Source organism: Prionailurus viverrinus, chromosome A1 (assembly GCF_022837055.1).
Source record: "Prionailurus viverrinus isolate Anna chromosome A1, UM_Priviv_1.0, whole genome shotgun sequence".
Taxonomy (NCBI): Eukaryota; Metazoa; Chordata; class Mammalia; order Carnivora; family Felidae; genus Prionailurus; species Prionailurus viverrinus.
Window position 1 is genome coordinate 175592710 of NC_062561.1, and position 17391 is coordinate 175610100.

A 17391-nucleotide genomic window follows, 5' to 3' on the forward strand; every position below is an offset into this window, starting at 1 on the left:
AAGCCAGCTGGACTAGCAAACACAGATGAAGCCAACTGCAAAGTTAATGGGAAACCATACTTCTCCCAAGGTCACGATGCAGCTGTAAAGTGTCATAACACTGTCCCCTTCTTTGAGTGACCACTGCTTTCTTATCTCACCCAGACACCTTGTTTTCTATAATCACAAACTGTTAGAAACTTTGCTATTGGAAATCCAACAGAAAGAACGAAACATTCCACTCTTCACAAAGAAAAGGAGCCTGCTAGTATCCAAAATCTATAAAGACCTCACCAAACCGAAAAAGACCTCACCACACCCGAAAAACAAACAATCCAGTGAAGAAATGGGCAAAAGACATGAATAGACACTTCTTTAAAGACATCCAGATGGCCACCAGGCACATGAAAAGATGCTCAACGTCACTGCTCATCAGGGAAATACAAATCAAAATCACACTGAGATATTACCTCACGTAGGTCACAGTGGCTAAAATGAACAAATCAGGAGACTACAGATGCTGGCGAGGATGTGGAGAAACGGGAACCCTCTTGCACTGTTGGTGGGAATGCAAACTGGTGCAGCAGCTCTGGAAAACAGTGTGGAGGTTCCTCAAAAGATTAAAAAATAGCACTGCTAGGAATTTACCCAAGGGATACAGGAGTGCTGATGTATAGGGGTACTTGTACCCCAATGTTTACAGCAGCACTCTCAACAATAGCCAAATTATGGAAAGAGCCTAAATGTCCATCAACTGATGAATGAATAAAGAAATTGTGGTTTATACACACAATGGAATACTACTTGGCAATGAAAAAGAATGAAATATGGCCTTTTGGAGCAACATGGATGAAACTGGAGAGTGTCACGCTAAGTGAAATAAGTCATACAGAGAAAGACAGATACCATATGTTTTCAGTCTTATGTGGATCCTGAGAAACTTAACAGAAGACCATGGGGGTGGGGAAGGGGAAAAAAAAAGTTAGAGAGGGAGGGAGGCAAACCATAAGAGACTCTTAAAAACTGAGAATAAACTGAGGGTTGATGGGGGGTGGGAGGGAGGGGAAAGTGGGTGATGGGCATGGAGGAGGGCACCTGTTGGGATGAGCAGTGGGTGTTGTATGGAAACCGATTTGACAATAAACTTCATATTAAAAAAAAGGAAAGAAAAGAAAAGGAGCCTGGATTCCCAGCCTAGGTGTGGAGTTTATCACAGAGTTTCTGGACACGACATTCCACAAATTTTTAACTCTGTAATTTCCAAGGAAACAGGGCAGTGGGACCACTTCAGGGTCTAGACCTTAACACGCAGCCCTGGTTGAAGCCAATGAAAATACTGTTTCACTGAACTTCATCTAAAGTCCACTGTTCTCCAAGATGCTCTATAAGATTTATCTCCTCCTTTGTTGGTTCCTCTGGTGTGTGGTCTCCCTCAACGCAAGAAGCCAACGAACGTGACTTTGTTGACTACAGCTTTGTCCCTGCTGGGTTTTGGCTGACTGGGCTATGGTAAGAGAAAACGTCTTAAATTTCAAACTAGAACACATCAAAATCAAGGGCTATGTAGTACACATCAAAGAGTTGTGCCACTGTTATGAGAAATGTCTAAATTATGAATTCGAATACATCAAATGTGTTACTTACAAAACATACAAAAAGCAAAACAAGAACTCCAATTCACACCCAGGAGAGCAGTAGCTTCCAGACTTGTTTGCTGAGACACCTTCGTGCCCCGCAGGGAGTGGAGGGGACTCAGCAGGTGGGGCTACAGCAAAGGATGTTGACAAGGAGTGACCAGCATGAGGAAAAGCAGGACAGGGTGGTGTCCTAGAAAACAGGCCAAGTGAATCCCTTGGTAGTCCAGCTGGCCAAAATGGAGAACACCTTGGTAGGCGGTTACTCCCATTTTGGGAATGTGAAGACGGGAGAATACAGCCCCCTGAGGAGCCTGTCTAGGGGGAGGGGAACACTGCAGAACTCTGCACGTTCTAAAAACTCTCAGCAATGGTGGCTGCAAGTAGGGAGAGATGGTACACACACGTTAAGTGTTCCTCCTTAGGGACCGGTTTGTCCCCGCAAAGGCAATTACTATCTCCTGTCTAGAGATTCTGACCCAGTAGGCCTAGCAGAAGGCCAGGCATGAGATTTTTTTTTTTTTTTTTTTTTACATTTATTTGTTTTTGAGAGACAGAGAGACACAGAGCACAAGTTGGGGAGGGGCAGAGAGAGAAGGAGACACAGAATCCGAAGCAGGCTCCAGGCTCTGAGCTGTCAGCACAGAGCCCGATGCAGGGTTCGGACCCATGAACCGTGAGACCATGCTCTGAGCCGAAGTTGGACGCTTAACCGACTGAACTACCCAGGGGCCCCTGACCCGCCATTTTTAACTGCACCACACAAATGAGGAAGACGGAGGCCCAGAGGCTGCAAATAACTTGCCCGGGTTGTGTGACTGGTGCTGGTGGCTGAAGACAAGCTGGACAGCCCAAAGCAGGACTGCACTCCCGGGCATTGGTCTGACAGCTCTCTCTACTCTACCGCTCTCATTTAGCTATTTTTCCCCTCAAAGTACATCAATTAACGCCTGCACAGAACTGGTATCTTTGAGGCCCTCCTTTTTTGTTTAAATACTAACATGTCTACGGACACACTGAAGTTCTGCACTACAAGGACCCTGTGGTGACCCTAGAACATGTGAGCAAGAAGCAAGCTGTGGAGGCCTTCTTTGCCTAAAGGAGGAGTCCTTCTTTAGGCAAAGGAAAAGGGGAGAGATGGAAGAAAGGAACCCCAACACGTCTGGAGTTTCTATTACATGCCAGGAACTGGGCTAGATGCTAGCCTAAGAGTGCCAGCTCCTGCTACACGCCGTGGCAGAAGAGTCTACCTCAGCTCTCCTGACAGCGTGCTCAACGAGGAGGAAAGCAAGATCCTGAGATGCTACTCACAACTAATCCTCACCTACCCAGCAAGGGAGCTAGGAGGCTGATCTTCAGACTCCTGGCCAAGCCCACCAAAACCCCAACCCTGAAAGCTTTTAGTGATGGGCCCTGTAAGGACCTGTGGTAGGCAGAATGATGCCCCTCCCCAACATGTGCACGTCTTCGCCGCACGCACGGTCACCTTCTGTGACCAAGGGACTCTGCTGCTGTGACTAAGGCAGGGCTCTTGAGACTGGGAACCACCGGGGCTTACTCAGGTGGGTCTGATACGATCACAAGAGCCCCCACGAGAGAAAGAGGAGGGCAGGTGAGGCAGAGCCGGAAGAACAGATGTGAGACGAGCAGACACTGGGGTGACGTGAGGCGGTGAGCCAAGGAACATGGGCAGCTCCTGGAAGCTGCAAAAGTCAAAGAGCCTCCAGAAGTAACACAGACTCATTTTAGACCACCGGACTCCAGAACTATCAAATAATGTGCTGGTTTACAAATATTAATTTTGTCGTGGTCTGTTATAGTGGCGAAAGGAAACTAATACAGCACCGTTCTCCCTACTTAGAAAGGATTTCAAATAGCACATTGTACATTGTACTGTACACTGGCATAAGAAATACCAGTTAGCCTTCATAACCTGTCTCTGCCCCCCCCCATGCATTTCAAAAACATGAAGCCTCATCAGGAATGTCATATTAACACGCTTACCAAGACAGCTGGTCTCAAACCAGGTAAATTTTTAATTATTAACTGTGATGCCCATGTTTCAATTAGCCAAGCCTTTTTCACACATGAACCTTCAAGCACACTTCCACTTTCTCAACTTTAAACAAATCAACCAGTGTCTAGAATCAGGAGTTCCACTTTAGGGTTTTTTGGTTTTTTTTTTTTCTTTTCAAAAATGTATTTCCTATTCCACATTAAAAACCAGTAGGGCCATGGGGCACCTGGGTGGCTCAGTCGGTTAAGCGTCTGACTTCAGCTCAGGCCATGATCTCACAGTCTGTGAGTTCGAGCCCCATGTTAGCTCTGCACGGACAGCTCAGAGCCTGGAGTTTGCTTCAGATCCTGTGTCTCCCTCTCTCTCTGCCCCTCCCCTGCTCATGCTCTGTTTCTCTCCCAAAAATAAAATAAAAACATAAAAAAAAGGGGGGGGCCCAGGAGTGGTCCCACCACTGCCCTGGGGTACTTGTCTCCCCTCCTGTCCACGCCCGGGCCTGGGTGCTCTGACTGCAGACCAGACAGCAGCACTTTGTGCACCGAGCCAGGGTGCTGGGGGCTGCAGGCTGAGGGGGCACCGAGGCACTGCTGGGGACCCCTCTTATCATTACCCCAGGCACGCTGCATTTTGTACCTGGAGCTGGCTAAGGGAGGGGACTGAGACCCATCTGGATCTCTGATCACGCAGCCATCTCCAGGGTGAATGGGCCAGCGTGGCCTCTGCCACCACGCGGGGGTCTCTGAGGCATGCCCCCTTTCTGCCTACTTGCTGGGCCATGAATGGGCCTGACCGTTTGGTCAAACCACCACGTCTTGGGTGCCCACTGACTGGCAGATGGCACTGGCCCCCACATACTGGGTACTGACCAGCTGTTTGAGCTGGAGGGTTGGGGGTGCCCCCCTTGGGCACCTCTGTAGGGAGGAAGCCGAGTCTCCAGGGGTGGGAGGAGAAGGAATGAGCTTGGTTTCCTCACAGTCTGGTTCACCCATAAAATGAGCAGTCATCTGAAGGTTTGGGGTTCCTGGGCTAGCTCCCTCACCCTGACTGGCTTGAAACTGGTCCAAGATCAGACACCTTTTTAGAGAGATGTTCTCACACACAGCTGAGCACATGGTTCTGACAGTTTTTCATGAACAACGGATGCTGACAGTTTTATGACAGATACTCATCAACTAGGAATTTCTGCAGAGAACACCGGAGGAAGTCATCATGATGTACAACCTTGTGATACTGGTGGCAGGAGGAATGATCAAGAAGCCAACATGGTTCAGAAGAAAGTTTCAGAGAACAAGATGTACGTCTCTGGACTGCCAAAGCAGCACGGATAAGGAAAAATGCAATACCTTAAAGGGATGCCTGCACAGGACGCCAAAGAATGTGTTCAAGAATGCGTGAGTTTACCGGCTTTATCACACCTGAAGCGAATGAAAGAGTCATCTCGAGAATCAGAAGACAGCAGTGGGGGGGATGTCCCCTTCGCACATCTACCTGAGGCCTTCACAGTTACGCGGAACTGCTGAAATACCTTCAGAAATGATGCCACAGAGAGAGAGACAGGACTGTGGAACATCACAGCCACGGAGGCAGTAAGTGAAGACCTCCCCCAGCAGGAACTTAGGAGCCAGTTCCCGGCCACTGTGACAACTGCACATGCCCAACAGCAAAATGTTACGGTTTACACAACACCATCTTGGCACACTTCTGACGTTCAACAGACTCAGCTTGCACGATCTGAAATGATGGAATAGGGGTTGCTGAGGAGGGAAGGAGGCTGTGAAGAGTCCAGAACAGAGATATTACGGGGAAACGGCTGGTGAAGGTGACCTCTTTATATGTTAAAGTAGCTGTAAGGAGCTTCCTGAAGCCTGACCAAATGAGGTATGAATTCTTACTCAACAATCTTTTCCATGAGGGGTGCCTGGGTGGCTCAGTCAGTTGAGTGTCTGACTCTTGACTTCAGCTCAGGTCATGATCCCAGGGGGTTGTGGGATTGAGCCCCGCATCAGGCTCTGCACTAAGCATAGGGCCTGCTTAAGATTCTCTCTCTCTCTCTCTCTCTCTCTCTCTCCTTCTGCTCCTCTCCTCAGCTCATGTGCTCTCTCTCTCTTAAAAAATACATACATACAGGGGCACCCGGGTGGCTTAGTTGGTTAAGCATCCGACTCTTGGTTTCGGCTCAGGTCATGATCTCATGGTTTGTGAGTTTGAGCCCACACCTGACTCTGTGCAGGCGGTGTGGAGCCTGCTTGGGATCCTCCCTCTCTCCCTCTCTCTCTGACTCTTCCCCGCTTGTGCTCTCTTTGTCTCTCTCAAAATAAATAAATTAATTAAATAAGCAATTAAATAATAATTAAAAAAATATACAGACATACTTTATAAGTTTTCTGTGGATGACTGACATCACTTTGCAATTAAAAGAAAGGCAAAGCGGGGCGCCTGGGTGGCGCAGTCGGTTAAGCGTCCGACTTCAGCCAGGTCACGATCTCGCGGTCTGTGAGTTCGAGCCCCGCGTCGGGCTCTGGGCTGATGGCTCAGAGCCTGGAGCCTGTTTCCGATTCTGTGTCTCCCTCTCTCTCTGCCCCTCCCCCGTTCATGCTCTGTCTCTCTCTGTCCCAAAAATAAATAAACGTTGAAAAAAAAAATTTTTTAAAGAAAGGCAAAGCTTTATCACTTAGAGACAAAATCACTTGGAATGAACTCAGGATGTGGCTATCTGGCACCATTAATAATTAGAGAATTAGACTGGATTTAAATGAAATTTCCAAAAAGATTATTTTACAAACTATATATGTTGATTCATTAATTAACCCCTGAGAGGGGACAGAAATAATCTCTTAGGAGAAAACTGTCAGAATTCAAACCCTTGGCTAAGGGTTTGCATAAATATAGTATCAGGGAGCTTCATCAAAATAAATTTCTCCAAGCCTTTTTATTCATTAATTCACAAACAAAATTACTTGATATATTCAGTATCCACTGAAGGCCTCCCTTGTACCCAACACCGGCTTGGTCTTGCGTTTGGAAAGACCCAATATATACTGTGAACAGTAGTTGAAAAACAAACATTTTAATGATCACAACCTAAACTTCCCCCCAAAAACCTGCAGACATCCTTCGTACACAGAGCTTATTATATGCATGGACATCGCCCAACTCTGCCGATAAAGTCTTTAACTGAGTTATCAGATCACAAATCTTGCTGAGTGACTCTGGTATCCAACTCTGTACATAATTCTCAAGAATATCCGTCATATGGAGTAAGCCTGCTCTGAAGTACACAATGACTAAGTCACAGAATCCATAAGCTTTTAAAGCCAGAGTGGCATGACAAAGTTCCTCTACTCATAACACAGGACTACATTATCTATCATGGGCCTACTGGCAACGTTAATGAACTCCATCTCCTTCCAAGTCATTATTCAAATTACATCACAATCTTCGCGAACAATTCTGGGAGGGCATTTCTGTTAGGTGTCACACAGTCCGTGCACAGATATACAAAGGCGAAAACCACCCCCCAGTTCCTAGAACCAGGACCACCTTGTACTACAGATAAGCCTTCACGGCTGCTGAAGTCTGCACCAATTAGGCAACGGTGATCCGTTTGGTTTCCATCCGTTTGGTTGTACTTAACCAACTGTCTCATAACTTGGGATCCCTGAATGGAGGTATAGTGGTTAGGAGACTGTGTTTGTGGAGGCAGCAGATCTGAGTTCAAATCCCAGCTCCACCAATGACTCTGCGACCTTGTATGCATTAGCCCACTGTTCCAAGTTTCTGGATCTTTATGGATGAAACTGGGATATTACCTAATAACCACCACTAATATTTAACAACCATCTGTTCTAAGAGCTTTCCTTAGATTACCAACTCTTCTAACCCTCACAACAGTTCAGTTTCCTGAGCTAACCTGCTCAAGTACGTAGGGGTATTGAAACGTTAACCTAAGTCCTCTGGCTCCTCCAGAACCCTGCTCCTGGGAGAAGGGGTTGTAACCAGGATAGCATTTCCCCGGAGATTCCGATTCAGTAGAGCTGTGGATGTGGTCTTGGAAATAGATTTTTAAGAAATACACCAGGGGAATCCTATGATTAGGTAAGTTTGAGAAACACCATGGGAAGAAGATAAAAATAATAAATAAATAATGACCAAATGCCCTCCCAGTTAAGGGAAGATGCTTACCCTTTTGGAGGGCCAGTGTAGACATTTAGATGACTCCCTGGCCGTTAATACTGGTTGCTGGGTCTGTTCTTTCTGGCTGGTTCCTGATGAGAGTAGCTTCCTGCCCTATGGCCTGGTCCTGCGAGCACTTACCCTGACAGTGTATGGAATCAGAACGGGACTGGACCAAATGCACTGTGGACTAGAGTCCTGATTCTGTCACTTCCTTTGTAGGCACGTCACTGGGTGACTCATTTCACATCTCTGAGCCTCAATATTATCATCTATAGAATGGAGATAAGAGATGGCTCATAGAGCAAGCTGAGGTACACAAGACAGCTTTAAACCTTTATTAATTGTAAAATGCTAAATAAAGGTAGGAAACGTTTCTAACAAGCCAGTTTCCTGTGAGTGGATGTCCTCACTGGCTGAAGTCCTGCCCATAAATACAGTCACTGGCAATGGTGGTGGTGATGGGGTTGGGGGAGAAACGGACTGGAGCTTGGCTGCTTGAAGATGATGATCGAAAATGTCTATCAAAAATAACTTCCCTCCAAGATAAACTTTGTTTCAAACTTTTAGCTACATGCCAAGAAAATGCTTAAATATTGGAAAAAATTTTTTTGCCAAAACTTTGCAGGAAACAAGTTAGCAGAGAATATGCTTTTTATCAGGGACTTAGTAACAAAGACCTTTAACCCTGGCTAAAGATTAACGATGGAAATTAGATTATTAAACTGTACCCTTGCTGTTGATTAAAACAACTGCAGTTTGAAAGAGGTAAGAAAGCCTAGTTGCCCTGGTTTAGTTAGGGCCAGGCAGGTGTGAAACACCCCGTCAAAGTCACTGTCTGGGCGATGTGACTGAGTGCCCACTATGCCAGATGCTAGGCTTTCCGGGATTATTCGATGCCGAAGCCTCATTTCTGTTCTCCAAGAAAACGTCCCCAGTTTTGTAGAGTTGCTCAGAAAAATCAAGTTCCACACCCAAGATGGCACAACCTGGAATCAGTGCTTCTGTCTGACTTTCCACCACGTTTCTGACCCCGGGGGGCCCACAGGTGATGTGCCTGCCAGGGGCAATCACCCTAACTCAAGAAGCCTAAACAGCACATTTACTAATTTGTTTGGGCTGGTCGTCCAGGCACAGGGTTCCTTTCTCGAGGGTGTGGCCACACAGGAGACCAAATTACAGACCAGGAAGTTGAATCCTGTGCAAAGAACTAGATTCCTTCAAAGCGCATTTCCACTCATCAATGGCTTTCTGTTGCACACTCTCCTCTATTCCAGGGGGGCTTTTCTAGAACCGAGGGAAGACATGGAGAATTAATGCCTTCTGCCTATCTCCCTGTCAGCACCCTCCCCGCCCCCTACTTCCCACCCCACAATGCAGATCCCACTCTTGGATTAACTTTAAAACATCCCAGTGACAATACAATCATCAGTCATATTCCAGCAGTCAAGATCAACTTTGGGTATGGGTTTCTTAATCAATTTCTTAGGATGGGGTGAAGTTCTCATCCATTTTCTTTCTTTTTTTTAATGCTATTGGTTTCTACTTGAGATGGTGGCATCAGCCTATACAAATGTTAACATACTATTTTAGACATATTCAGTTGAATATTTTACCACCCACTTTAAAGAATCAAATCATGGGGGCGCCTGGGTGGCTCAGTCGGTTAAGCGTCCGACTTCAGCTCAGGTCGTGATCTCGCGGTCCATGGGTTCGAGCCCCGCGTCGGGCTCTGTGCTGACAGCTCAGAGCCTGGAGCCCGTTTAGGATTCTGTGTCTCCCTCTCTCTGACCCTCCCCCGTTCGCGCTCTGTCTCTCTCTGCCTTTCAAAAATGAATAAATGTTAAAAAAATTTTTAAAAAAAGAATCAAATCATGTTATAGATACTGTACCTGAAAATATGTGACAAAGTAACAGTTAACTAAAATGTCAATAACTTTGAACTTTGTATAATTATATACAGGTTTGATACTTACTTTAATTTTTCACTTTCCAGATAAGTCAGCCTTTTTTTTTTTTATTTGATTACTGCTACCGATGTCTTACCTTTAACCTCATACAAAAGGTCAGTTCCACCCATGATTATACTCCAACTAAATACATCTGACCACTGCCTGCATAGGGGGATGGACGTAGATGCCATCCATATTTTTATTCTAAGGCACTGGAGAGCAAAGAAGTTGGACGATGGACCGATTCGTAAGGTCACTGCTGCTCTGGTCGTCCTCTAAGATTTCTGCCCAGGAAGCGAAGAGGGGGAGGGATGTTTCCTCCCTGTTGGCATCTTGCTACATCCATCTGCATGAGATTTCATGAGACTTCTACAGAGCATTAAGAGCATTCTAAATATATGACCACCTCTGAAGTCCAGCCAGACTTTGCTTTGCTATGCACGTTCCTCTCTGACAACTACACCAGATACTGTCCCTTTTCTGAAGGCCCACGGGGCTTAAAAGCCTGCACCCTCAATCTAACCCTTGAGGGCATACTTAGAGCAATTATACGTAGGGCTAAGACAGGATCTGATAGATCTTCCCTTCCAAACACTGTCATTTTTGCAAGCTGGACACCTGCAGTCCTAGGGAGAAAGGACCTGCTAGAGGCCCCAGAACTTCTTGGTAGAGCCTCCACGCATCTTTTCAAAGAGATCCCCCCCAATCCTGTATACCTTGTATGTCAAGTCTGACTCCAGCACCGTTAAGAGTCGCAGAGCCTCCTTATTTACCTGCATACCCACCTCCCACCTATTGCAATGCCTGGAAGCAGCTCAGTGAACTGGGGATAGACCAAGGAAGAGAAAAGCAAGAGGCACCCGAGTCAAAATCTAGAAGGCGAGGCAGAAGAGAGAGTATGAGTTTGAGAGAAGTACAAACAAAATGCAGTGGGGGTTCAGAAGGCAGCTGTCCATGAGGTGGTTAAGTGCTTACGCTCCGAAGTCACTCGGAGGTAGGTGTTGTCATTCAGGCACCCAACGCATATTCACTGAGGGTCTACCTAGTACAGGAGATTGCTGGATGTAGGTAGGGACAGATAGGTGAGCACGACAAACAGGCCCTGATCACAAGATGAGAGAAGAAAACGAGCAAGTAAACAGTTAATTCCAACTGGTGACAAATGCTATTGAAGAAAACCCACAGGGGTAACCTAACAAAGAATGGTTGCGTGAGGGGGCAATTTTAGACAACACAGTCATGGGCAACACTTAAGCTGAGACGTGGCCTTGCTCTACAGATGGCCAACTGTGCGACCTTGTGCTGGTTACTTAACCTCTCTGAGTACCAGCTTCCTCATCTGGATCATGGACACCACCACCAAGCACCTCACGGGGCTGAAAGAATGTAAAAGTAAATGGACCGAAAGAAATCACTGCACAAGCTTAGCAGATACCGTGGTTGTCATTCCGGGGAGGTTGGAGACCCGTGACACGTGGGAAAGATCAAGAGGGCATGGAGATGCAAGGTGGGGCCAGGACCACTCGCTCCCCTCTTTCCTGCAAGATCACGAGTTCTAGGGCAGGGGCCGGGTGGTCTCTAACCCGATCAAGGAGCCCTGCTCTGCGCCGGGAGGAGAAACCAAGAGCTAAGAGTGTGGGGACATGAGGGTAGGGTCGGTAACACCTGGTCACCAGGCAATCACTCGCGCCCGTAGCGCGGTGGCCTGTCCCCGCGGCAGCCATTTTGGGTGTCCTCACCGCGGGGAGTCTGGTCACGCGGCCGAGCACAGCGTGGCAGGGCGCGTGCGGGCGTGGATGGGTGAGCCCCTTCCCGTCCGGGGCAAGACCGCACTCCACCGCCGCGGCTCAGGGGGCCTCGGGGACAGGTCGGGCTGCTGCAGGTGGGGGGCGGCCAGACAGCGGGAGGGCAGGGGTCCCCAAGGTGCCGGGACCCCTGGCCCGGGAGTCCCCGGCACGGCGCGGGGGTTCCCGACCTCCGCCCGGAGGGGGAGGGGGGTCTCCGCGCAACCCGCCTGCCGGCCCGCGCCGCGCCGCCCCTGCCCGCGCCCCTCCGCCGGGCTCCCCGCGCGCTTCCCACCCACCCCGGCTCGGCCCGACGCCCGCAACTCACCGCTCCCCGCCACCCGCCGCCCGCGCCGCTGGCACTCCCCGCTCAGCGCTGCCCGCGCCGCCACCGGAAGCGATTCTCCCGCCAGGGCGGCCCCGCGCGCCGCCGCCGCCCCGCGCGCGCGCCCTGGGAGCGCGTCCCCGTGCGGAGCCAGGCGGCCGCGTGGAGCCCCGGGCCCGCCCCCGACTCGCCGCGCCCTCCGCCTGGCCTCGCGCTGCGCCCGGCGCGCTCCCTCGTGCCCGCGCTCTCGCTTCTGGCCCCTCCCCGCTCTCGGGCCCCGCGGTGAAGTCCCAACTTCGGCCTCCAGGCGGTCGGGGGCCCTCTCTGCTCAGGCCGGTGCCAGCGCTTCCCATTTGGGCTTGCCCAGTGGAAATTGGGCAAATCATTTCTTCAAGGCCAGCGTCTGGTATAGAGTTCGCAGCCGCTCATTCAGTCGCTCATCCATTCATTTAAACCCGTGTCCCCCCGAGTGTGGAGTTAGCCACAACTGGTGCCACAAGGCCATTTTAGGTGGTACAGGTGCCACGGTCTGACTTACGTCTTTGAAAAGACTCGCTCTGGCTACGGTATGGAGAATAGGCTGCAGGACATGGAGACAGAAAGAGGTCAGTAGGGTGGCTACCCTGGTTAGCCAGGGAAATACGATGGCGGCTTGGACGGCTTGGACCAGGTTGATACAAGTGAGGCGGTGAGAATTATTGGGTTCTGGGTATATCTTGAGGATAGATGAAATGCAGTATATGGTGAATTACATCATGTTCATGGAGAGGAAGACTCCATTTTTTTTTAATTTTTTTTTCAACATTTATTTATTTTTGGGACAGAGAGAGACAGAGCATGAACGGAGGAGGGGCAGAGAGAGAGGGAGACACAGAATCGGAAACAGGCTCCAGGCTCTGAGCCGTCAGCCCAGAGCCTGACGCGGGGCTCGAAATCCCAGACCGCGAGATAGTGACCTGGCTGAAGTCGGACGCTTAACCGACTGCGCCACCCAGGCGCCCCGGAAGACTCCATTTTTAAAGTCCTAAATTCTTCCCCCAAATAACCTGTAAATGTAATGCAATCCCAAACAAAATCCTGACAAATCCAGTGGGTATAAGAGTGTGTATGCACAGCTAGATAAAAGGACTATAAAATGTATAGGGAAAAACAAAGAACCAGAAATAGCCAAAACAATTTTGAAGAAACAGAGGAGGGGGGAGTGATTCATGCTATAAATACAGAGAGGTAGTATGTTTGTGCAACAAATAGCTTAGTGCAGCCAAACAGCGATACCCTACATGGACCCTGCACGTATAGAAATGTGCTCTGAGCTGGCATCCCAAGTGAGGGGCGTAGGTTAAATATTCACTAAATAATGCTGGGGCAATTGAATCTTTACTTCTACCAGACACAAAACTCAGCTCCAGGTGGATTAAAGACCCAAGTATGAGAAACAAAGCTCTCAAGTTTCTAGCAGACAATAGAGGAGGGTATGTTTATGACCCTGGGAGAAGGAGTCACTCTTAAGGAAACACAAAAAGTACAAAATAGAAAGGCAAGATTGAAAAGTTAAACCTTATGAAAACTCAAAAATTCATGCTCACCAACGATACCATAAAAAGTGAAAAGTTCACAGACTGGGAGGAAATATTTTCAATGCATGGATATGGTAAAGAATACCTACCCAGAAAATATTTTTTAAAAATTTACAAACTAATAAGAAGAAACCACCCAATGGAAAGACATACAAAAATCATGGCTATGCAGCTCACAGAGAAGAAAAAAGAAATCGTCCCGATGCATAAGTAAAGATTTTCAAGCTGGTCAGTAATTTATTTGGACACTCAGCACGGGTTTCACAAAATTTTTGGTAGCACTCCTTATCCTCAGAATTCCTACGAATGTTGAAGCAGTTTATGTTCCTTACCAAACCCTGTGCAAGTGTTTGGCTCAAAAAGATGGAAAAAAAGAAAAAAGAAAGAAAGAAAAGAAATCGTTCCTTCACAGGGCTTATTGGCAAGGAGATAGAGATGTAAACAAGTAATTACAAGAAATGATTACAATTCAATATAAGAATTGCAACAGTATAATGCGGGCTGTATAGCTAAGTGCCGAGAGCTTGGAGGAGGGACTGACTAGCTTGCCTGCAGAATGGGGTTGCAAGAGAGGTAGAGTAGATACAGAGCGTATCAGTTATCTGTTGCCACAGTGATGTTCTAGCACAGCCACGAAACCTCAGGAGTATACAACAATGAACATTTATTTTTGTGCCTGAGCCTATGTTGACTGGACGTTGTGCTGATAGGAGCTGGGCTCAGCAAGGCTTACTCATGTCTGGTCAGCTGTGGGCTGTCAGTGGCTTTGTGGATCCTAGCAGGGCTCTTTTACATGTCTGGGGACTCAGCTGGGACAATTGGACCGACAAGGGGGTGGAGGGACAGAGATAGATATAGAAGAAGGAAACTCAGTGCTTCTTGAGGCAAAGGCTTAGGAGTGACACATCTTCAGGATGCCTGGGTGGCTCGATAGGTTAAGAGTCTGACTCTTGATTTTGGCTCAGGTCGTATCACAGTTCATGAGTTCGAGCCCCGTATTAGGTTCTTCACTGACAGCCCACAACCTTCTTGGGATTCTCTCTCTCTCTCTCTCTCTCTCAAATAAATAAATAAACATTAAAGAAAAAAAAGAGAACTGACACGCCTTCACTTCCAATTCATTCCCCTTCTTGTTTCATTTGATCCTAGTCAGATCATCAATCTTTTATCTTCTCATACCTACCACGTTCTGGGTACGAGACCCAAGCTGGACCAAGCAGAATCCTGTCCTGTGTTTATATGTAGACTCGTCCCCTTCCCTCGCCCCTATTGGAGTTACAGAGCTGGGAGAACATGGATAAGGGGCTATTGGTCAGGGCGGACTTTCTGCCAATCTACAGAAGAGAAACTAAGCTGAAAGATGCAAGGGAGACAGAGTTCAGATGACATCATTTCAGGCCTTGGAAAGCTACTCACATACACTCTTTTCTTTTTTAAATCACAAAGTTCTTTCAAGTTAGATTTCCATTCCTGATAGATTTGGGGGAAGGGGACTCCCAGAGATGGTTGCACTCAGCTCAGATTTGAAAAAGTAGGAAAAACGAGGCAGAGGAAGGAAGTAGAAAGGAGCTGAGGATGCAGAAATAAAAAGTGTCCATTGTATCAAATAAACGGCCTTTGGAAACAGCTTCCATGGAAACTAAGATCGTAGTTTTCAGTTTTGTTGATAAGGAAGCTGAGTGCTTGGGAATTCTTGCGAGGCTTGCATCAACAAAGGTTGCAAAACCCTTGCATTTTAATGTGGACTTTGAACTGTTCAAGGCATGGCAAAAATAAAACAATGCTTAAGTCAGCAAAGAAGGGGGTACATTTCTGAGCATAGTAAAAGTTCAGTGAGCTGGAGAAAGATCTTGCTGAGTATCTCACAAGATGACGTTTTCCTCACAGTAGAACAGGGAATTTGGTGAGAATCTTTTTTTTTTCCTTTTATGTTAACATGCTAATGAAAACTTTAAGCTCCAGATTATATCGGCAAAGTTATTTATGATGATAAACTGAATACATAATCGTATGAATGTGAAAAGAATGGAAAAGCTCTTGTACACACTCCATGCTATTCCCCAACGCTCTCCCTGACAGACTTTTTTTTAGTACGTTTCCTTCCAGTATTTCCTTTTCTTTTCTGACCCACCAAACTTCGGTTCATCCCGTGCTTTGGCTTCTGCTTTCTGTCCATATAACAGAAGCATGTGGCCCAGTGCTTAAGAACACAGGCTCTGGACGCAGACCAACCTGACTTCTGGTTCCATCTCTGCCCTGATTGGTTTACGAGACCCAAAACCAGTGGGGACCTTAGCTTCTCTGTCTCTAAAAACTTCGCGGTGCTGCTCTGAAAATGACCTGAGCTGATCCTCTCCTGAGAAGGAAGGACCTGGAGGCTGTGTGTCCAGCAACTCAGCAGAGCCTTATCGAAGGGAGGAAGGGCAATAATACTAGTTGTGTGCCCACTGTGAGCTGGGCACAGAGCAGTCCTTTTCACAACGCTCTTCTCTAGTCCGCACAGAAACCCTGAGGGGTGAACTACTTGTAGCGGTCAGGGTTCACGAGTCAGAACCAAAAGGATACATCTCTCTTTCTTTCTGCGCCCCCCCCTTCTTTCTTTCTCTTTCTTTCTTTCTTCCTTTCTTTCTTTCTTTCTTTCTTTCTTTCTTTCTTCCTTCTCTCTCTTTTTTTCTTTCTTTCCTTCTTTCTTTCTTCCCTTCCTTCCTTCTTTCTCTATTTTTCTCTTTCTCTTCCTTCTCTCTTTCTTTTTCTTTCCTTCCTTCCTTCTTTCTCTTTTTCTTTCTCTTTCCTTCCTTCTTTCTTTTTCTTTCTTTCTTTCTTTTTCTTTTTCTTCTCTTTTCTTTTCTTTTCTTTCTTTCTTCCCTTCCTTCTTTCTTTGTCTCTCTTTTTCTTTCTTTTCTTTCTTTCTTTCTTTCTTTCTTTCTTTCTTTCTTTCATTCTTTCCTTCCTTCTTTCTCTGTCTCTTTTCCTTTCTTTTCTTTCTTTCTTTCATTCTTTCATTCTTTCTTTCTGATGAGAGTTTCTGATAAGGAATTAGCTCACACAGCTGGGGGCAGCAGGCAAGTCTGACGTCTGTAGGGCAGGACAGCCCCAGACAGGAGTTGATGCTGCAGTCTTGAGAGACGGAACTTCTCTAGGGAAATCCGTCTTTGCTCTCAAGGCCTTCAACGATTGGATGAGGCATACCCTCATTGTGAGGGTCATCTTCTTTATGTAAAGTCACCTGCTTGTAGGTGTTAATCACATCTACAAAGCACCTTTGCAGCAGTTTCTCGAATTGTGTTTTATGGAATAACTGGGTCTATAGCCTAGCCTAGTTGGCACTTTAAACCTCAAACTCCTCTTCACCTGATTTTACAGCTCCACTTCCACTCGTGCCTCTAATAATCCATTCTCTGGTCTTTTGAAAAAGTGAATCAGGGGCGCCTGGGTGGCGCAGTCGGTTAAGCGTCCGACTTCAGCCAGGTCACGATCTCACGGTCCGGGAGTTCGAGCCCCGTGTCAGGCTCTGGGCTGATGGCTCAGAGCCTGGAGCTTGTTTCTGATTCTGTGTCTCCCTCTTTCTCTGCCACTCCCCCATTCATGCTCTGTCTCTCTCTGTCCCAAAAATAAATAAATGTTGAAAAAAAAATTTTTTTTAAAAGAAAAAGTGAATCAGATCATGTCATCTCTTGTTTTAAAATCCTCAGCATCTCTCAATTTTACTAATCATAAAATATGAACTCTTCGCCATGGCCTGTGGGCCCTCATGCTCTGTCTTGTCCTATTTGTCCAGTGAGACCATATGCCATCCTTCCCCTTGTCCGTGTTAATATTGCCAAACTTGCTGAACCCTGAACAGGCCAACTTATTCCTACCTCAGGACATTTGCATATGCTGTTCTCACTGCCTAGAATGCTTTCAGGTCAAATGTTTCCTCCTCAGGGAAGCCTTTCTTGGCCACCTGA

The 17391-nt window shown here is 47.2% G+C and overlaps 1 protein-coding gene across 3 annotated transcripts in view; it reads right to left on the reverse strand.

Moving 5' to 3' along the window:
* SFXN1 (sideroflexin 1) overlaps positions 1-11965 on the reverse strand; it is a 40368-nt gene extending 28403 nt beyond the window's left edge. The window contains exon 1 of one of the 3 annotated variants that reach the window (XM_047855148.1): positions 11868-11965. Coding sequence is in view for 1 of the 3 variants with exons in the window: in XM_047855139.1 (XP_047711095.1) it covers positions 7813-7837 (25 nt within the window). In the remaining 2 variants the exon portion in view is untranslated. Of the gene's footprint in view, positions 1-449; positions 484-7812; positions 9126-11867 lie in introns of those variants that run through there. The other 2 variants (XM_047855139.1, XM_047855153.1) reach the window with 2 other exon arrangements.
* Positions 11966-17391: the final 5426 nt, after the last annotated feature.